The sequence below is a fragment of the Mus caroli genome, unplaced genomic scaffold (genome assembly GCF_978045245.1).
Source record: "Mus caroli unplaced genomic scaffold, Mus_caroli_1 scaffold_14, whole genome shotgun sequence".
NCBI lineage: Eukaryota > Metazoa > Chordata > Mammalia > Rodentia > Muridae > Mus > Mus caroli.
The window spans coordinates 85063738-85085663 of record NW_028227269.1 but is presented as its reverse complement, the minus strand read 5'-3'; the positions used below and the strand labels follow the sequence as shown (position 1 = coordinate 85085663).

Genomic DNA, 21926 nt, shown 5'->3' with positions numbered 1-21926 from the left:
ATGCCACACCTGGGACTCACGACCTCATTTGGCCCTTGGGTTAAACTGAAAAGGTCATTTTCTCATACTCCCACATGACAGGATGAGTGGCCTGAGCCTTCAGGCCCCCAGCTTCTAGGCCTAGAATCAGAATCTGAGCTGACTCCCCAACCTGCTCCTAACTCCTTCTATCTGCCTGCAGCTAATGGGAAGGAAGAGGGCTGTCTTCCATTACCATTGCTGTGAACTCTATAGGGAAAGTCTACTGTTTTCTTGGGGGTTCCATTTGTGAACTTCTAATTGCAAAATCTACCAAAATGATTCTTTTAAGATTTATTTACTTATTATATGTAAACACACTGTAGCTGTCTTCAGAGACTCCAGAAGAGGGAATCAGATTTCACTGGTTGTGAGCCACCATGTGGTTGCTAAGATTTGAACTCAGGACTTTTGGAAAAGCAGTCAGTGCTTTTAACCGATGAGCCATCTCTCCAGCCCTGGATTAAGTGGTTCTAATATGCCCTGGCAGTTCATAAACACTTCTGAACCTTCCAAATGCTACTCCCTTCAATCCCACAGAAGAGAAAGAGGCCTTTAGAAACATGGGCTGGCAAAGGTCTTCTAGGTTTTGTTGGGACAGGTACCAGGCACCAGAGGCACATCTATGGGACAGGATGAATCTAGAGCCCCTTACCACTCTTGCCCTGACCCCACCCCCACCGTGACTCACCTGGGATGTGCTTGGCCCAGTTAATGAGGAACACAAGCTCCCGATCTGCCAATTCACAGAGAGTGGTCAGGGCCTTGATATCTCCCTCGGGTATATCGTTGGGAGGCATAGCATACAGCTTGTCCTGCTCAACCCCCAGTAGATTCGAGACGATCTTAGTCACTGTAACGACCAAACAGGGAGCAAACAGTCAATGCCTGGGGAAGAGTGGGGACAGAGCCCATGGGGAGGTCAAATATGGCTGGGGTCTGTCTGTCTGTCTGTCTGCTAGCATCACAAAGCTGCTAGTAACAATGATGAGAGCACAGAGATGTTCCTGCAATGGGAAGCTGCTGAGAGGACCCTGAACAGGAAGAGGGTGGCCATGGAGACAAGGTCTGTATACTGGGGCCCTTATTTCACATGGAAACAGGGTTTATGTCATCCCATATAGACAGGCCTGATGAAGCCAGGCAATACCAGGCAGGCACTGTTGGCCATCCTTAGATCCACACTGCCCACCACCCAGTGGAGGGAAGATAGAGCCGCGCCCCAGGAAGATGCCAGGTGGTCCAGGCTGAGAGAGGCAGCAGGCCTGCCTGATACACACATGGCTTTTTAGCAGGTGGGGAAATCGGCAGGTTCAGGTAGGGGCTGTTCTCCGAATCCAGCCGTCGCTTGTACTTCTGGCGGCCCCCTCGCACTCGGTCAAGGCGCACACCTGTCAGACAAGAAAGATATTGGCATCAAGAGTTGTTCCATAATCCCAGCACTCAGAGGCCGAGGCAGGCAGATTTCTGAGTTCGAGGCCAGCCTGGTCTACAAAGTGAGTTCCAGGACAGCCAGGACTACACAGAGAAACCCTGTCTCGAAAACACAAAAAACAAAAAAACGACAACAAAAGAGTTGTTCCAAATCTCCAGGTAAATGGGCCCTGACTTTAGAACTGCTGCCCTGGCTAAGAGTTTCACAGCCATGCCCAGATGGCCAGCGTCATGCCACAAGAAGAAACATCTGAAGTCCGTCCCACCAGCTAGACTGGTTCTGCCTCTCCAGGTACGGCTCCATCCTAAAAAAATCACCTTGAGACCTCTAGCCTCTGAGACCTCAAGCGAAGGCTCAACAAAGCCCTCTGCCAACCAAGTGTCTCAGTTCTGCTCTGCATCCAGGGAGAGCTGGCTGGGTTCATTAAGCTGGGAAAGGAGGGCTAGGGATATAGGTCAGTTGGTACCATGTTTACCTGGCATACGCAAAGCTCTGGGTCCAATCCCTAACACCACCCCTTTTAAAAGGGGGACATGTCAACAGATGCCTGTAATCCCAGCACTCAGTGAAGATGGGGGACTAGGAGCCCATGGTCAGCCTCAGCAACATAGGGAAATCATGACCAGGCTACATGAGATTGCCTCAGAAGTAGAAAAGCAGATGGAGAAAGAGTCCTCAGAGGAGAAAACAGGTTACTGCCTCCGCACATAAGTGCTTCTGTACTTTCCCCTGAAGGTAAGAGTAGCACACCTCACCTTCTCCAGGAAGGCTTGCAGATCTGGAAATAAAAGATGGTGGGTGGTTGTCAGCGGCCTTCGCCAATACTCAACTCTTACCACCCTGCAGAAGAGAAAGCTAAAGAGGCCATTGATAGAGGGAAGGTTTTCATCTCATTCAGGCCTCTGGCTACCTCTGATAGTACATACAACTAGTTATGTGCCAGCAGTCTAAGACAAAAGGGGAAGGGACCAGAGAATGAGAGCAATTGAAAGGGCAAAGATTTTGTAGGTGGGGCACACCTCCTTTGGGGTGGAGAAGTGGGGGGAAGACGCCCACACACACACATCCACACCCAGTTTCCAATTAAAGGCTGCAACTCACATCCTCTCCCGGAGCGGAAAGAAGGCGCTGGAGCCATAACCGGCAAGAACCGCTTCTTACTGAGCCAGTTACTTCCCAGCCACATCCAGCCCAGGCTGGCCTCCAAACTGACCTTGAACTTTGGATCTCCCAGCTTTCACCTCTGAAAGCAAGGGGTGTGTGCCACCACCCCAGGTTTACACAACACAGGGGGTGGGGAGTGAGGTGGGGACTGAAGGCAGGGCAAGGCTCCTTCTGCGCTAGGAAAATACTCTACAAGGAAGCTACACCCTCAGCCTTTTAATCCCTCACAAGAACTTCCGTAACAGGTGAGGCACAAGGCTGTAATGAAGGCTGGATGAGGGGGGTATCTCAGGATCCCCCCCTTCTACTTAATGCTAACTCCCATATGGAGGGAGGGTGGTCTTGTTGGAGGTCCTGAAATGGGCTCTTTATTTCTACCCTTATAGGTGAGACCGATGACACAGGCCCATCCAATGGGAAGTAAGAACAGTACAGAGTATGGCAGCAGCCTCAGGACACACCATCCTGGTTACTCTCATTCCACATTCTAAGTCTGATTCTTGGACCTCTTGAGAAGCTACCAGCAACTTCCTACCTCTGTTCAGAGGGTCAAATGGTGGTAACCGACTGCCTCTGCGTTGATCTCTCTAAGAGCAGAACCTGAGTAAAGGATTAACAAGCAGGAGGGAGAAGAGAAAGGCCTGTTCTGGATTCCACCGCTAGCTCTGTCAGCCCACACTGCCTTCAGTAACTGGTGGTCCGGCCCAGGCCGAGCCAGTTGGTAGCCAAAGCGCTGGGGCAGAACTGAGGCCACAGGATGTTAAATCAGCACACACAGAGGATGGCTAGTGCTGACAGGTGAGAAGGGTGTTCGTCTCCTTCTCAAGGTGTGATCCACAGACCAGTAGCATCACCAACATCTGGGGCTTGTTAGAAGAGCAAACAAATTTCTCAGGCCCCTCTCACCCTCAGGCCCCTCTAGCTGACCTCCAAATTGCTGAGTAGTGAAGGATCAAGGATGACCCTGAACTTCTGATTCTCCTGCCTGTGCCTCCCCAGGGCTGGGATTTTAGGCATGGGACACCATGCACTTTATGCAATACCTGGGGTTCCAGTCAGAGCTTTGTGCATGCTGGGCAAGGACCCTGCTAACCAAGCTATACCCCCAGCCTCAAAATGAGCATCTTATCAAGATGAGCTATGATGTGCAGGGCCTGTGTGGTTAACCGCCACAGGGCACTCTGGTGGACCTGCTCCAGCTTCCACCTCCATCGTCCTGGACGTTAAGGGGACAAAGGAAACAGCTCCATCCTCCCAGCACAGACCTTTGTCTCACTCCTGAAATCCCCTGTAGTAGAGGCAGAGACAGGAGTAGACAGGATGCTCCTGCTTAAGTGTTCTCCCACTAAAAGCTCAGCTCACTCCTTGAAAGGCCAACACAACCTAAGAAGAGCACTACTACCAACTTCACAGTGGACGGCGAGAACCCCCAGGCACCCAGCATGTACCAGCAGCTGATTGGCTCTCTCACTCTGAATCTGTTTTCCCCACTCCTTTTGCCCAGAAGTCACTCCAAGGGGGTCTTTCCTAACCCTAAAGTGGCTGTTCATCCCCTGTCCCCATCCCCAACCCTCTACCCCATACACCATGTGTTTCTTCACAGCACCGGGGCCTCCCCTGCTGGCTAGGTAGGTGTCCCTTAAGGTCAGGTTCTACCATGACATCTGGTAACCATTGGTGCTTAAGAAGAAACACTGTGTTCAACTCCCTTGTAAGTCCTATCAACAATGGTTAACAGCATGGTTCACAGAGGACTTTATATATACACTGTTTAACCCACAACGTGGAGTGGCTGTGGTTACCCTCATTTAACAAACAGGAACAGACAGACTGAGGAGCTAGCTGGTTGGCCCAGGAAGTGTCAGTACCTTTTGCCCAGGCTCCTTGGCCAGTCTGAGGAATGACCTTCCAGGCCACCTCTCCAAACTCTCCTCTGCACTAACATCCCAGATCTTTTATAGCCAGGTAGCCAGTGACTCCAAAGGATGAATGTGACAACTGTCACCTCGTCTTCTCTGCTTGGAACTAATCAAGGATTGCATATCAAGGACTGGTACAAAATGGGTCTGTTCTCATTCGTAACTCCTGTCCCATTCAAACCTACAAAGCCTATGGGGACCCAGTGGTCCTGTTCAGGCTGATCTAATTCCTGACCCTTGGAGGAGGTGGGTCAACGCTTCCATGTCACCCTCTGGCTAGAGGAGGCAGCAATGGTCAAAGCCACTCTGCTGGAGTCCAGGCTTTTCAATTGACTTTGAAGCAGGGATGCTGCAGGTAATCTTAATGCTTTCTGAGCAATCACCACAGGCTTGTTCCTGTCACATTGCAGTCAGCACCACCACGGTCAGGATCTGCTAATGATCGTTTGGAGTGGAGGACGTGGGCCAGGGCTTCCCGGATCTGTGGAATTCGGGGCCACCACCAAATCCACTGGCTTTGTCTTCTTTGCCAATCACTTGATAGCTCAACTTTGCAGTTGAATACCACCAGCAAAAGAAAGCAACCTCGCGATTCAGGCACAGACCGGGAATGCCAGCCCTTGGGAATCCGGAACTGAAGAAGCAACAGTTCAAGGTCATGCTCAGCTCTACAGCCAAGTTTGAGGCTCGTCTGGGCTACGAGGGACAGAGTGGGTAAGCATCTCCATTTTCAAAGGGTGTGGCAGTAAAGAGTTATCCCTACCGACAGATACAATAGACAATTACTTCTAAATTAGAATATGACCCCAAACCCCCGGAGAGAGAGAAATGGAGTCTTTAAATAAAAATGTCTTATTGTTTGTGTATTTGTATGTATATATATTTTTTAAAGCAGTCAGAAGGAGCAAATAAAATACTAATTAACTTATAGTTGTTCTCTCAGATTAGTAAAGTCTATCATCTCATTGAGACTTTCCAAATATAAAAAGGTATTAATAATGCTAATATGAAAATCCTTGCTGATCTCCAAATACTTAACTTAGTAACACATGACCTTTGTCCTAACTACTGTTGGATACTGAGAAATTTAATGCTTAGACAGTAACTCATGAATACACACACACACACACACACACACACTTCCTGTATCTCCACTTCTTGGCCTCTAAGATGGGGTAATAGGCAACCTCACAGGGCTAACAGTTCACTTAATCCTTCTGTGACTTCATGTGAGAATTTGAAAACCTTCAATGGCAAATAGTATCTGTTAAATACATGCTAGTAGCAAAATACCTCAACCTGAAGGAGGTTCTGTGTTGCTGCTGTTACCAAACACCAGCATGTTGATTGCATAGTATTATATATATATTCAAGACGCCATGATGGGGAAACTGGGTGAAGGGTATGTGGCATCTGAATTTTCTGACAACTATAACTCAATGATCTCAACATGAAAAGTTTAAAAACTTCTAGAAAATTCTGGTGGAGGTGTAGAATAGTGTATGTGCTGGTAGCTCAAAAAACTACCCAGCATCACCACAAACCCCACTCCTGGGTTTCCTTCCACCCCAACACAGAACTGAAGATGGAAATAACCCAGTGTTAGCTGCAGCACAATTCACAGACGCTCCAAGCAGGGAGCAGCCTTGTGGCCGTCAGACGCCACAGGCAAACAAATGTGGCCTAAAATACTTGTTGTCTATTACTTAGTCATCCTGAGTGAAATAAGACAGAAAGGCAGCTACTGCCTAGCTCTGCCTTTGAGGTTTCTGGAGTCGGCATGGTCAGACACAGAAAGCCTGGGGAAGGGAGAGTTACAAATCTGGAATGTAGACTTAGTATGCTCAGGGTCCCATAGGAGCAAGCATGAGGGGTTTGTGCTTGTGGTCCTAGCACTTGAAAAGCCGAGGCAGGAGGATCAACATGAGCTCCAAGTTAGCTTGGGCGTTACAGTGTTCCAGGTCAGCCTTAGCTACAGTGTGAGACCTCATTTACAAAAAGTAAAAATGTCAGGTTGCCAGACAGGACAGCAACAGAACCCAGCAGCCACCTCTGTCCAACCCAAGGACAGAACTGTTGGCCTTGGCTAAGTCACTCTTGCACTAAGTCACCCTTCACCAGCCTTGTGACACTAGCCCAGGGACCTGCAGGGGCCCAGCTCAGAGCCCAGAAATCAGCACACAAGATTCACTAGAGGAACAGACAGGGCTACACAGAGAAACCCAGTCTCAAAAAACTAAGGGAAAAAAAAAAAAAAAAAAAGATTCACTAGAGGAGGGAAGGGTCTCAATCTATGCCCCACCTGCTGGCCTCTGCCATTCACTGCAGGCACCTCTGAGCTCCAGATCCCCCCACACGGATTAAATGGACACCTTTACTTCAGTTGGGCTACTGTTCTTTCTTAATGGAATAGCAACACTTCCCACTTCCCGCCACCTCCTGCCTTGCTTCTCAATTGCAACCCCTTCCCCCAAGGCTGGACGGGATCCCAGTCTTTCAGATGTAAAAATAGCCGATTGCACTGGGGCAGCAGCCAGTTTAAGTTTCTTTCATTTACACTAAAAATAGCCAGCTGAAGCATGGTCCCACCACCTGGCCCCAAGCCTGTCCTGGTGCTGCCCTCTGACTATCAGGTGTCTCTCTCTACCCTCGGGGACAATGGGGTGGGGGTGGGAGGCCTGGAAGCCAGTATCCTTCCCTCATTTCTGTCCCAGGCTAAAGCCAGGAAAAATCCCAGTTGACCTTGCTGAAGTATTCAGGGCTGACATGTTCCCTCCCCAAAACCCAGCACCACCACTGACTGTACCCCCTTCTGTTTCTTTATGAAGTGAAGCAGGTCCTGAACTGAACGGGACTCTGCTTACAAAGCTGATCATCTCACTTTTGAACTGCATGACAACTCTTGAGAAGGGGTTGTTCATGGCTGTCATCGGGAGAAAACAAGAAGACTAGAGAAAGGTCAGGTGGACTTGAGGATGTAGCCTGGGCAGTAGAGTCCTGGCCACTTTATGTGTACTAACACATAAAGCCTTTCATTCGGTCTCCACTCTGGCATAAACCTGTGTGATGGGGTCTGCCTGTAATCCCAGTACTCTTGAAGGCTGAGCCAAGATGATCAGGAATGCAGGCTCATCCTTGGATGCACAATGAAGTTCAAAGGCTAGCCTGGGATACACAGGACCTGGTCAGGGTCACACAGCCAGGAAGTCCAAAGGCTCTGTACTTGGATTTGTGGATGACCAAATGTCATTCCATTTCAGTCCTGCATGGTGAGAACCCCCTGGAAGGAGACTGGAGGACTTGTTCCTTGAAATCTGGGGGATCTAGGGTCTTGTAGGGTCTAGAACAAGTATCTGTTCAAAGCTCTTTGGTGGTTGAATACTGGATCTGGGTCTTTAGGATACATTTATTTGCTCTGAGTATTCTTTCCTGGAGGGATTAGGGGTTGAAGCTTAACCCAGTGTCCCAGTTTGCTGTGATAAACAAGCTTATGGTTAAAAGCAACTTGGGGAGAAAGGGTTTATTTGGCTTACGGGTTACAGTTACTGGGGGACCCAAGGAATGAACTCCAGGCAGGAACCTGGAGGCAGGAACTGAAGCAGAGGCCATGGAGGAATGCTGCTTACTGGCTTGCTCCTCTCAGATTGCTCTGCTTGCTTTCATATACAACCCAGGTCCACCAGCCCAGGAATGGTATATCATTCACAGTGGGCTGGGTGCTTCTATATAAATAATCAAGACAACACACCCCATAGGCTTGCCTACAGACCAGTGTGATGGAGATTATCTCTTCCCAGATATGTGTCCCAGATAGGTTGGGGGGGAGAGGGTGGGGGGAGATGCTCTCCTACCTTATGTTCACAGGCTCCTGCCAACTCTTCTGTGGATTCCAGCTACCCCAACATCTAAGGGAGAACTCCAGTATTCTAGCTATCAATGTCTGTTTACCATCACTCTCTCCCCCCCTAGACCCTTCTGGTCGATGACATCACACCAGTGAGCATATTTCGCCTGTGCCATCCCTGTGTTCCCACTGGCCAATGCCTAAAACTACACCTACCATGGAAAAGTCAGTCCAGCCAAGCCCTGATCTAAGCTTGCTGTGGAAGGACTGCAGACTCCTGCTGGGCAGGGAAAGCACCCTGAGGTTAGGACCAGCTCCCTACAAGGAGCCTAGACCACACCCAGCTGTCATGTCCCCTCTGTGTGGGTCTAGGGGGGAAAAATTACCCAAGTGCTTGGGCCAGATCAAGCAAGGCAGGTCTCATCCCGGGGCCACCGCTTTGCATTTTCTTGCCTGTGATAGACACTGTTAATCAATCACAGCACTAGGGCCGGCTGGTCTCAGATGCTCCACTGGGGCCTTTCAATCATGCACACTACCACCCTGGAGCTGACAGTCCAGTGGAAAGGCAATTTGCCACCCTGCTTCTTGAATTGAGAACGGAGGTGTTGTTAGGAGACCGCAGAGTAAACAAAATAAGGCAAGTGCATAAACAAACAAACAAGGTCGTTTCTTGAGGAGGGGGAAGTTCAATGACAAGGTCTACAGGGGGCTGTGACAGCCAGTGATGGGGAGGGTGACATCTACACGGAGACTGAAAGGACAAGAAACCTGCCTTCAGGAATGCACTCCAAGGCAGGGCAGTATCGGGATTTTCTAAGGAGAAAAGTTAACCAGGCTTGGAGACTGAAAGCAAGCCCTCGAACGCGACTAGGACACGGCGGCGCGGATGATGGCGGAGTAGCAGGGCACACCTGAACCTTACTGTCAGATTCTTGGCATTATTCTAAGTGCAATGGAGAACTCTAGGAGATGGCAGACTCTTCATTAAAGGCTTTTAAAAGTCTGTTCTGAGCTGGCTGAGGTGGCACATTATCAATAATCCCAGCACTTGGGAGGCAGAGGTAGGGGAATCTCTGAGTTTGAGGCCAGCCTGGTCTACAGAGTGAGTCCCAGGACAGCCAGAAAAACCTTTTATCTTGAAACCCCACCCCCCAACACACACACAAGCTAGCATGGCTTCTAACTTAGCACTGCGTGGGGGCAGAGATGGGAAGACCACTGCAGCTTGCAGGTGCCTGCTTAGCTCCAAGCTCTGTAGACAGTCTAAGAGAATAAGGCAAAAAGTGAGAAAGCAGGGTGGTCAGTGTCCTCTTCTGGCCTGGGCACTGGTATATACATACTATGTACTATGTATACCATATACTGTATACTATATATATACTGTATACTACACCCCATCACCACCACCACCACCACCACCACCACCACCACCACCACCACCACCCCACACACACACACTGGAGCTGAAGATGTATTCCAGGCCCTTCTCCTGGGAGAATAACTCTTCCACATACACGTCTGGGAAACAGAAGCACAGTGCTTCTGTGACAGCCTAGTCTACACCCAGCTCCATCATGGCCCAGTTGTGTGGGTCTAACTAAGCAAAGGAGTTAGTAAACTCCAGTCTGCTGGTCAAGTCCAACCTTGCCCTTTATGAAGACACACTCGGCCTATCATTACATCAGTGGTGTTGAGTACTTATAGAAAAACATCCTGTTTAGTGGCTTCTACTTCAGAGAAACAGAAGATAAGCAAACCTTGTGAGAAGCAGCACTGCCTAGGAGTTACTGGCTACCTTGGTCCAGGATCCTAGGGCTAGGATCAGTGGACCTGAGTTCAAATCCCAGCAGCAGTGTCGAGTGGCTCCCAGCTGCCTAATTCCAGCTCCGGGGGATCCAAGGCCCTCTTCTGGCTTCCAAGGGTACCCAATGAACACATGGCACACAGACACAACTTTTGTTTTGTTTTGTTTTGAGGCAGGGTCTCAGAGTGCATGGAAACTTAATATGTAGACCAGGCTGTCTGCCTCTACTTCCCAAATGCTGGGATTAAAGACCTGTGTGCGGGGCTACACCCAGCACACAGAATAATTAAAGACAAACTCATGCGTATATTCCAGGACAGCCAGAGCTACATAGCCCTATCTCCAAAAAAACAAAACAAAACAAAACAAAACAAAAACCACCCAACCCCATCCCCCCCCAAAAAAAAATCACTTATAAAGTCATTAAAAACTAAAAACCAAAGTAATAGAATAAAACTAGAAGCTGGGTACGATGGCTCATCCGTCTTCCAGCCTTCCAATTCCAATTCCAGCCTTTGGGAAACTGAGGCAAGAGGGTTGCTGACAACACTATTTTGAGCTACAGAATGAAAACCCATTCTGACAAACAAAAACCTCCAGATGAACCTGCAGGGAAACATAAAAGCCAGGATAACAGTTTCCTCCAAGAATGAAGAAAAGAAACAGGCAGAATGACAGGGATCTTTAATGGCGTTTCTGCCTTCCTGTGGTGGGGGTGTAGGTATTCTTCCTGCTTGGCATATGCTCACACCTGTCCTGGGCTGCTGAGATGTCCCAGCAGGGAAGGACGTCACCAACCAACCTGACAACCTGTGGCCCACATATTAGAGGGAAAGAACAGACTCCCGAGAGTTGACCTCTGACCTTCATACACATGCCATGGTATCTGTACACACACACACACACACACACACACACACACGAAATAAAGGTAAGAAAGTATATTGGAAGATGGGTGTACTTTCTTCCATACCAACCAGGTTTTTGCTGAGCCCACAACATCCCAGCTAAAAACAACCCCCAGAGTACTGAGTGGATGCCTATGTGATTAGACTTTGCCAAGTCTGTGAATGAAAGGACCCTGTGTCCTGACTGTCCTGGAGAACTGGAGTCATAGGTGTAGGTCACAGGCTTGAGAGGATTGTGGAACTGCTACTCTGTACAGCCAGAGACCTTTGGACAACTACATTACTATTAACGAGAATCAGGAAATTGACACTAAAGGAGCTGGGGGGTGGTGGCTTATGCCTGCAATCCCAGCACTTGGGAGGCAGAGGCAGGAGGATCTTTGTGAATTCAAGGCCAGCCTTGTCTACAGTGCCATACTCCAGGACAGCTGGGGTTGCATAAAGAAACCCTGTCTCAAAACAAACAACAGAAATCTATATAAGAGACTGAGGCAGAAGACCTACTACTCAAACTGGGAAGACTCCATGGTAGCGGGATAAAAAGTTTCCACTTGGCCCAGCGTGGTGGCATCCCAGCTACTTGGGAGGCAGAGGCAGATAAAGTCAGGGTTCAAGGCCTGCCCAAGAAACTTAGTGAAACCATGTTGGGTTGTAGCTCAGATAGGTAGAGCAGCTGTCTAGTATATACTTGGTCCTGGGTTTTATCCCAGTACTACCATTAATTGAGAAATTCTATTTTACTATTTCTATTTTCAAGACAACATGAAGCAGGGATCATTAGCTAAGTGCGTATGTATGGGGACCCCAAACGGCTTGCTAGATACAGAAAAGAGAAAAATCATTTTGGGGGGTTTTAGGAAAGGGAAGATTCAAACACCAGAGTCTGGTGGGTCTGGAAAGCTTAGCCTGTACCCTGCACTACCTGCATCCTCAGATGTCTGCTAACAAAGGACTTTCATGTTCTTAACCAGACAAAATGAACCCACAATGCGATAGGTATGTTCACTAATTTGCTTGAATACTATCTTTCATGTAGTATATACCTAAAGCTACCCACCAGTTAAAAACAAAACAACAACAGAAAAAAAAAAATCAATGCTATTATACTTATCTCTTATCAAGGAAAAAAAAAAAATCAACATCATGGTAGAATCCAAGAGCCATCCCAGGTGTCATCCCAAGATGACAATGGGCACACCATGACTCTCATTTTCCTGGAGGGAAGCCAAGCCTAGGGAGGTCTAAGTAGCTTTCCCAGGGAGCTGCTAAATGGTCAAGCAGGGTCTGACGAGATGGGCTGAGCTTGTGATCTAATGTTCTGGTGTCAAATGCCCGGAGTGAAAGGTAATAAGAATTCCACACAGCCAGAAGCAGCTGTCTGTATTCAATCAACACCTGTCCAGCCAGAGGTCATTGTACCTGCCTGTCCAGGATGCTTTGGGGAGACCTTCTAAGCTATCAGATTGGGGGGGGGGGGCTGGAGGGCACATGTGTATAGGCAGAAAGTAGTTCAACACTGTCCTCTGACATGCTGGAGAGTTGGTTTGTTTCAAAACATTAATATATTTTGGAAAAGCAAGAGAACGTCTCTTCCTTCATTCACAAGACCAGAAGAGCAGTAGTATTTCTGGCACAGACTAGAGGCAGAGCACTCTATAAATACAAAACTATTAGATCCCATGCAGCAGGAACCTGATCAGGCCCCCTTTTAATTTCCTGACATGAGCTGGCCACTAACCCAATTACCCAGAATCCCTGGAGGACCTTTCCACTTTTCCATCGTGCTCTGAGCGAGTGAAAGCATATTGTATGGCCGTCAGCCCAGCTCTCGCTGAAATCAAATTTCTCTCAGAAAACACTTGGGAAGAGACAGGCAGGGCTGAACAGGGAGGAAACAGCAGGAGTGGCTGGAGAGTGGGTAGGTCTGGAGGAAGGTGGGGCTGGCAGGGACAACCTGCCTGGGCGGAGGCATAGCTTGGGGGGGAGGGGCACGGCAGTGGGGGAGGGGCGGCGGGGGAGGGGGGGGACAGTTGTCGTATGCAAGTCCAGGAGCTGAACTGAAGACTTGGGGGTGGGGGTGCCTGGTAGAGGCAGCAATCGGATTGATTTTCAGAGTTCTTCTGGTCTGAGATGCCAGGAGGCCTGTCTGTCTCATTTCATTCTGATCCCAGAACTTAGGGAGGATCTGCTTAAAGTAATGCCACCCCCTTTAGAGTGCCCCCAACAGATCCAAAGGAGACCAATGGGTCCTGTCGACCTCACTCAGCTCTGTGGGCAGCTGAAGGAAAGACAAGCAGAACCTGAGCGAAATCTAAGGCTACCTGAACTGGCGCCAGGGAGCTGACGCACCTGGTGAACAGCAGGTATCAATACAAGTGAAGAAAGGGTCCAGTGTTCTGTACAGGAACCACAAATGCCAGTCACCGGCTCCGAACCCAAGTCACACTTTATATTCAATTCTACACTCTGAAAAAGGTCGACTTTCCCAGAAAATACGAATTGCCATTCGTAGGATCTGCATAAAGACTCTAGGACACCGCCTTCACTCACTGACTATTCCAGTCACCCCAGGATAGAGAGGGCAATGCCAAAGGAAGCCACGTGGGGAACAGGATCCATCTCCAACCAGCTAAGGAATGGGACAGGCTTTGATCCCGCGACAGAGGGACACCACACATCTGACATCATCCCTAGTAATGGCTGGAGCCCCCAAATCATGGATCAGTGGCATGCACTATTTTACTAAGAAAGTTATTGGTGACATCTTGAACTGCTGTAGGGTGCTGAGCTAAGAGTATTGGGAAGGACGCACTAGCTGTGTGAGATTAGAAGAGCCCAGCAGCTTAAAGCAGGGTAGCAAAAAAATATTCCCTATAATGGAAAATATGGTTCTGACATTTTGTGACATGTAGAACAGGGGTGGGGACAGGGGCAGGGGAGGGCATGTTTCTATTCCCTACTTCCCTGTAAGACTCGGGAAGCACTGTTATTCCACTGACTGTGAGACCCTAACACAGGGAGCAAGCAGCACAGCCAAGTGGGCCGTTTGTTTCCAGAATCAAGTCAGAGTGGGGCAGGAGCCCAGGCTAGCCCCCAGGGATTAGACCTTGAACATGATAAGCAAGGAGGGACACCCAAACAAAGCAGGAGCCAGGACTACTGCCAAAAACTCTTCCTGGCAGAGACCCAGACTCCTGCAGGCTCCTCCAAGGCGGGTCCCTGTGGGGCTTCTGATGTCAGGTAGCACAGAGCTCTATGGGGACCCACACAAGCCAAGAGCTCAGCTTCATCCACACTCAGGGGGCTTTTTCTCTTTCAGATACAGGCCTGCCAGGCCTGGAGGTGTGGTGGGATGTGCCCTGGTGACTGTCTCTTCCTCCCTCAGGTAAAGCTCCCTAATGGCCGAATCAGGCTCAGTGTATCAGGACAGAGAGACATCCGGCTACCATGGGGAAAAAAGGCACTCCTGGAGGGGCAACTCTGGGTTCACCCTGCAAGTCCTCCCACTTGGCCAGTGTGCATCCTCCCAGCACCCGACTCCCACCATTGGAGACCTGCATTATCCATGGGCTTATCTTTCAGGGGCCAGGCCAGGGATCTCCCCATCACCACCACCCGCCGCCGCCCGCCGCCCACCGCCGCCCGCCCGGCCCACCGCCGCCCGCCGCCGCCCGCCGCCGCTGCCCGCCGCCCACCCCGCCCACCCCGCCCACCGCCACCAGCCGCTGCCCTTCGGTGTGCTTGGCCATGCCTCTCCGGTCATTGGTGACATGACAGGAAACCTTCCTGGGGACCACTAGAAAGTATCCTCCTCTTTCCAGCACTGGATAACTCCTAGAGAGAATCCTGAGCATTCCAGCTGTCAAGAGTAGCCATTTCCCCATTCATGGCTTCTGTCATGGGGGATAGGGGAGAGCAGAAGGCATGGAACAAGAAGTCCAGACCCAGGCCTGATCTTCTCAAGAGAGGGTGGCTGAAGTGCAACAGCCCATCATCTCTCTAAGGGTGAGAGCCTGCCTTTGCCTTGATTTCCTTAGATGTGGAGAACCGGCAGAGAGTGAGGCACACTCCAGACAAGGAAGTATCTGCTCAACGGGCTCCAGCCTGGACTGGTGTTTGACTCAGCTTCCAGAACAAGATGGCAGTTCTATCTCTGCGGCTTAGGAGACTTATGGCTCTTCAAATCCTAGAAACTCTCCGGCTCCCGGCACCAAAGATGGTGTGTAAGGAGACCAACCAGGCCTGCCTCTGTGGGCCTCCTCATCTGTGAACACCAGGAAGCTCAGAAGCAGAGAGAGCCTGGTGTGGGCAGCAGCGGATTGAATCCAACCTCCATCTTAGTCACACCCACATACAACCAAGACCAAACCTGTGCCTCAGTCTTCCATACAGCAGGCCCAACACAGCCCATTTCAAAGGAGAAGGAGGCTGTTTCCTCCACAGAGCCCTCCGAACCACAGCCAACACATCACCAAGGGGTTAAGAAATGACAAAGGAGGGAGTTTTGGTGAATAGTTTTACTTGATACAAGCAATAAAGTTATCTGAGGGGAGGGAACCTCAATTAAGAAAATGCCTCCATAAAATCAGTCTGCAGGCAAGCCTGCAGAGCATTTTCTTAATTAGTGATTGGTGTGGGAGGGCCCAGCCCACTGTGGGTGGGGCCATCCTGGGGCTGGTGGTCCTGGGTTCTATAAGAAAGCAGGCTGAGCAAGCCATGAGGAGGAAGCCAGTAAACAGCACAGCCTCCAGGTTCCAGCCCTGGACAGTTCCTGTCCTGACTTCCTTCGATGATGGACTACAATGTGGAAGTGTAAGCCTAATAAAACCCTTTCCTCTCCAGCTTGCTTTGGTCGTGGTGTTTCAGCACACCGCAGACCCACGAGGCATTTGGGATCTGCCCCGAGAGCTTCTTCATTGGTGCAGAAGCTGAGCTAAGCTGAGCCCAGGTGAGGAGAGAAAGGACCCGGAATTTTCCCTCACACTAGAAGGTTCGCCCAAGCTGTCTCATAGGCAAAACAGCTCAGAGGCAGACACTTCTCCAGGGCACAGGAGAGGGGCGGAGAAAGTCCTCAGCCTGCTGAAGGCTGAGCTAGGTTTGGGAGGTGAGTGACCCCATCTTGCCCTTCTCAGGGAAGACTGCACCCCCGCCCCCAGCATGCCCCTTTCTTGTTGCCTGCCCTGTTCCTCATCCCCATAAACGTTCCCTGTTTCCTTCCGTGTTAAGAAGGATCAAGGCTCAGAAGCTGATCTGTAAGAATTTACACTGGCTCTCTCTGAGGGAGACAAAGTGTGCACATGCAAAGATGTGGGTATGGGCAACGGATGTGCGTGAGTGCACACACACACACACATATGTACGCACGCATGCCATTCCCAAAATGGTATTGAATAAGATTCAAACCAGGCCCATCCACAGAGATGATGAAGAAAGAAGGGCCTTACAGCAGCCATACAGTAAGTCGGACATCACCTCACAGTTCCTAGGAGCCACATTTAAAAGGAAAAAGACTCACAGGTTGTTAGTTTCACTGCGCTTCAGTTAACTCAACCAAGGACCAGGGTTTGGTTCCCAGCACCCACTGGGCAACTTACAACTACTCCCAGGGCATGGATGTCCTCTTGTGACCTCCAAGAGCACCAGGTATGCACACACATACGTGCAGGTACTTACTCACACACACACACACACACACACACACACACACACACAGAATAAATACAAACTTGTAAGGCTAATTTCCTTAGAACGCTATCTTTAAAAAAAAAATCCATGAAGGATAAAAGCTATTCATAGATCCAAAGATATAAATAAAAGAACCAAACACCTGGGCTCCATGGAACTAAATAAAACTCAGTTGGCACTTGGGTCACCTATGGCATGCAGCAACTCTGGAGAGTGCAAGGGCTCACCTGCAAACCTGAGGGAGGACTAGGGATTCTAAGGTCACTTGCCAAGATGGGTGGGGGTGGGTGTGAGTGAGAGGCTGCTAGCCCAAATGAGGACTTCCCAGAGTGACAAGCTTATAGCTGAGGCTCCAAATAGGGTCTGGAGTACCAAAAGGATCCTTGGGACCTCTGGGCTTCCATACTGCTGACCCACAGTTTTCCAAGAAGAGATGCCCGGCAGGCTATGATATGACAGCTACGATGCAAAGCAGCCTATAGCTGCATGTACGCACATACTGCCCTTGGGAAGGTCCTTGGTGTGGCCCTCAGCCTATAGGCACCCTTACACAGGTCTGACCCTCCCCACCAAGACAAACCAAGTGAAGCCCCGACCCTTGTGCTTGGCTATGAGCCTCTTACCTTCCTTCAACATCCCCACTTTGAGGCATTTCATGAATCGGCAGGCCTGACAGGACTTGCGCCTCCGTTTGGTGATCTCACATTCGTTGGTGGCCGGGCAGTTGTACTCGATGTTTCCTGCAATGACAGAGAGATGATTGCCAGGTGTCTGTGGTTTGTCCAGGACCCCCAACCAATTAGGTTGACAATCTGGGCATTAATTGGCCAGAGCTGACTTGCCCTCCCCCCACCCCAGGGTTGCATCGGGAATTGTTTCTAGAAGCAGGGTCCTAAGTGGCTGTCAGAATGCTTCAAACTCTCCTATGCCAATTCCAACCAGTGAGGGGGGGGTGGGGGGGGAGGCCAAAAAGTCACCTGCAGAAAAATGTTCTTCTGAGAATGGTCTCTCAGAGTTCTGAAACGACCACGAGATTTGGGGGAGGGGTGGAATCAAAATATGCTGAGCCAGCATTTTACCTCAGGCAAAGAGCCACCATGTAGAGCTGAACATTAACACAGACCACCCCGGCTCCTCCTCCAGACTCTGCCTTGCACCAGTCACTAGGAAAAGCCCAGGAAACTCTGCAAGGACCTGGACTCTGTCCCCCACTGGGTCTAGGAAACACTTTCTGGTTACCTAGCCTTAGTTCTCTCATCTACAAAACAGTTGTTAGCTCCTGAGGGAAGGGTTAAGCAAAATCTTATGTGAAAGATCACTTTAAAAAACTGCAGCCTTGGCCAGGCAGTGATGGCACATGCACGCCTTTAATCCCCAGCACTCGGGAGGCAGAGGCAAGAAGATTTCTCAGTTTGAGGCCAGCTTGGTCTACAAAGTGAGCTCCAGGACAGCTAGGGACTACATAGAGAAACCCTGTCTCGAAAAACCAAAAGAAAAAGAAAGAAAAACCAAAAACAACAACCACAATGTAGCCTTGGCACATGCCTTTCATCCTAGCACCCAGGAGGCAGATCTCTGTGAGTTCAAGGCCAGCCTGAATTCCAAGACAGCCAGGGCTGCAGAGAAACCCTGTCTTGAAAAAATTGTAGCCTAGGTTGGATGTGGTGGTGCCCACCTTTAATGCCTGCAGAAGCAGGCCAATCTCTGAGTTTGAGGTCAGTCAGGACTACACAGTGAGACCCTGTCTCAAAAAAATAAAAATAAAAATTGTAGCCAAGGTTAGACATGATAGTTTATGTTCCTGTCTTTTTTTTTTTTTTACTATTATACATTTGGTTATTTGTGTGTGTGCGTGTGCGTGTGTGTGTGTAGGTCAGAAGACAACTTTCGGGGAGATGGTCTTCTCCACCCACCACGAGGTTCGTGGGGATTGTACTTAGGTCTTCAGGCTTGCCGGCACACTGCCTTCACCCAGTGAGCCATCTCACTGGCTCTGCAATTTCAGCAGCTGGGTGGGAAGTGGAGGCAGGAAGGAGGTCAGGGATCAAGTCATTCTTGTCTGGGAATCAAGTACAAGGCCAGCCTGAATTAGGAGACCCTGTCTTCAGAACAAAATGGGTCTGAGGACATCGCTCGGCTGTAAGTACTTGCTTAATGTCTCGAAGTCCTGGGCTGCGCATTACACCACATACGCCAGGCCTGCTGGTGATCTAGCACATGGAGGTAGAGGCAGGAGGGTGAGAAATTCAAGGTCACCATTAGCTACAGACCAGGAGTCGGAGGGCAGTCTAGACCACAGACACACAGCCTATCTCAAAAAAACTACATAGCCTGTGCTGGAGAGATGGCTCAGTGGTTAAGAGTGTCGACTGCTCTTCCAAAGGTCCTGAGTTCAAATCCCAGCAACCACATGGTAGCTCACAACCATCTGTAACAAAATCTGATGCTCTCTTCTGGAGTGTCTGAAGACACACTACAGTATACTTACATATAATAAATAAATAAATATTAAAAAAAAAACCACATAGCCTGTCTCATACAGAACCACTGTCTAAGTCCGGCAACCCATTCACTTTGTCCCAGCACCTGGGGAGATAGCGAAGGATGCTCAATAGTTGGAGCGCAAAACGTCCAGACTGTCTCAACAAACCACTCAGCACATGGGCTGGTTGTTTTATAAACACATGTTCATCCTGCAAATATGGCTGCCTTCCTGATACAGGGACAGTGTCTACCCTGGCTTCCCTGTCTATTCAACACCTATTTAACAAATGTGGGCTGTGTGCCTACAACATGCCTGGTACTAGAAGAGGAACAACAGAAAGGCACCAGGCCCTCAATCCATCCCAGAGAGTGAGGGAGAAGCTGGGGACCTGCCCTGGCTCCCTGTCTACCTACTATGTGCAGCCTCTGGATCAGCTCTCTAGACCCTTAGCACAACTCTGAGTTGGCCTATCAGTGCCCAATTCACAGACCAAGGAATGGAGACTGTACTGGCTAGTTTTGTGTCAACTTGACACAACTGGAGTTATCACAGAGAAAGGAGCTTCAGTTGAGGAAATGCCTCCATGAGATCCAACTGTAAGGCATTTTCTCAATTAGTGATCAAGGGGGAAAGGCCCCTTGTGGGTGGTACCATCTCTGGGCTGGTAATCTTGGTTCTATAAGAGAGCAGGCTGAGCAAGCCAGGGGAAGCAAGCCAGTAAAAGGAACATCCCTCCATGGCCTCTGCATCAGCTCCTGCTTCCTGCTTGAGTTCCAGTCCTGACTTCCTTGGTGATGAACGGCAACATGGAAGTGTAAGCTGAATAAACCCTTTCCTCCCCAACTTGCTTCTTGGTCATGATGTTTGTGCAGGAATAGAAACCCTGACTAAGACAGAGACTCAGGAAGCCAAAATGAACTACCCCAGGCCCAGAAACCCTATCTACACCCCTCCCCTGTACCTCCTAAGGAACTTGATGGTATCAGGAAGTACCTTACCAACAGAGGCAGGCTGATGATAACCTACAGCTCAGGTGGCCTGGTGACTGGGAGGGGAGGTAAGTGGCCAGGGCATTTTGCACACCACAGCCTCCTGGTGTGGAATATGGAAAACACTGCCAGGTCTATGACTCCTGGACCATAAGGGCTCTGAAGCAGTGTCAGGGATGGGCCCAAGTTACCACAGCACTGCAGCACCCCCTTAGCCCCACAGCACAGGCCAGGGAACCCCAGCGACCCCTGTGGACATTGGGACTATTTTCTCACACATGTTCTCATTCCTCTCCCCAGCCCTCAATCAATCTCTCTCTCTCTCTCCTCTCTCTCTCTCCTCTCTCTCTCTCTCTCTCTCTCTCTCTCTCTCTCTCTCTCTCTCTCTCTCTCTCTCTCTCTCTCTCTCTCTCTCTCTCTCTCTCTCTCTCTCTCTCTCTCTCTCTCTCTCTCTCTCTCTCTCTCTCTCTCTCTCTCTCTCTCTCTCTCTCTCTCTCTCTCTCTCTCTCTCTCTCTCTGTTGCATGATCAGAGCACAACTTCTGGTTCCCTCCTTCCAACATGTGGACCCTGAGGCTCAATTGAACTCAGGTCATCATCAACCTTAGCAGCAAGCACCCACAGAGCCTTCTCGCCAACCCCTCTAGTGTTATTTCTTAGAACTCACTTGTGAAACTTTGTAGGAAGCCAACTGAGGTGTGGCAGTAATGTCAACCCATATAAACGCAGTTTCTGTTTGTTTGGGATTTTTCAGTAATCTTTAATTTTTGAGACAGGGTCTCACTCTGTAGCCCAGGCTGTCCTCAAACTCAGTCCTTGGATTACAGATGTGTCTCTACACCAGGCTATACATGGTAATATTAAAAGATAAATGAGAGGAGGCACACAGGCTCAGCTGATGCATCTGTTCCATGTGTGTGTAGGTGTTGAGGCTCTGTAGGCTGTCCCCTATCCCACCCCACCATCCCCACAGCATGCACAGCTCCAAGCTCCTCCCACTCCCCAGCACTGTACATGCCTAACTCTGGAACTGGCAAACAGGCAGCCCCACCAAGTACCCTCTGCCCCAGGCCTGTGGCCACCAATCCAGAGCCCACTGGGAAGGTATTGCCTCTCTGTGCTGACCTCGCCATGCTGCCCAGCTGTCTGTGTCCTCTATTTCCTCATGCAGGCTGCCACTTCCTCTTGACAGATCAAGTACCTGACACTCATAAGTCCCCATGGGACGCTAACCACTAAATAACCCAGGCGTTGGGTAACCCAGCTGCAGCCCTAATCAACGTAAATTGTCTTTAACTTAACCACCCAACTTCTCCCTTCTTACAGATGAAAGCCAGGGATAGTGTGATAGGAAGGTCACATCAGGCTGGGGTAGGTTATACCCTGAGAGTCTGGGGGTTTTGTTGTCCTTAGCAGAAGCAGTCTGAGTAATGAGCCCTGGTGGCCTGCTTGGGACTTGCACAGTGCAAACCTCTGTGCCCTGCTCTCAGCTGCAGGGCCATGGGCTATTGCTCAGAATGGGGTTGGGGTAGGTTTGATTGTGCTGTCCTCCTAAGGCAAGGTGACAAACAGGACAAGAGGGCTTCCTGGGGCCAGAGTGCTAACAATACTCTTGACCTTTCAGGGTACAAGTGTGCACACGCATACCCACAGACACACGGGAGTGCATGTGT

At 49.8% G+C, this 21926-nt stretch overlaps 1 protein-coding gene across 5 annotated transcripts in view; it reads right to left on the bottom strand.

The window, feature by feature from the left end:
- Esrrb (estrogen related receptor beta) overlaps nt 1-21926 on the bottom strand; it is a 157306-nt gene that overhangs the window by 11934 nt on the left and 123446 nt on the right. For all 5 annotated transcript variants that reach the window (XM_029484330.1, XM_029484332.1, XM_021179323.2 and 2 more), the window contains 3 exons: nt 17404-17520; nt 1299-1409; nt 710-871 (listed from right to left, as the gene is read on the bottom strand). In XM_029484330.1, the coding sequence (XP_029340190.1) occupies nt 710-871; nt 1299-1409; nt 17404-17520 (390 nt within the window). The remainder of the gene's footprint in view (nt 1-709; nt 872-1298; nt 1410-17403; nt 17521-21926) is intronic.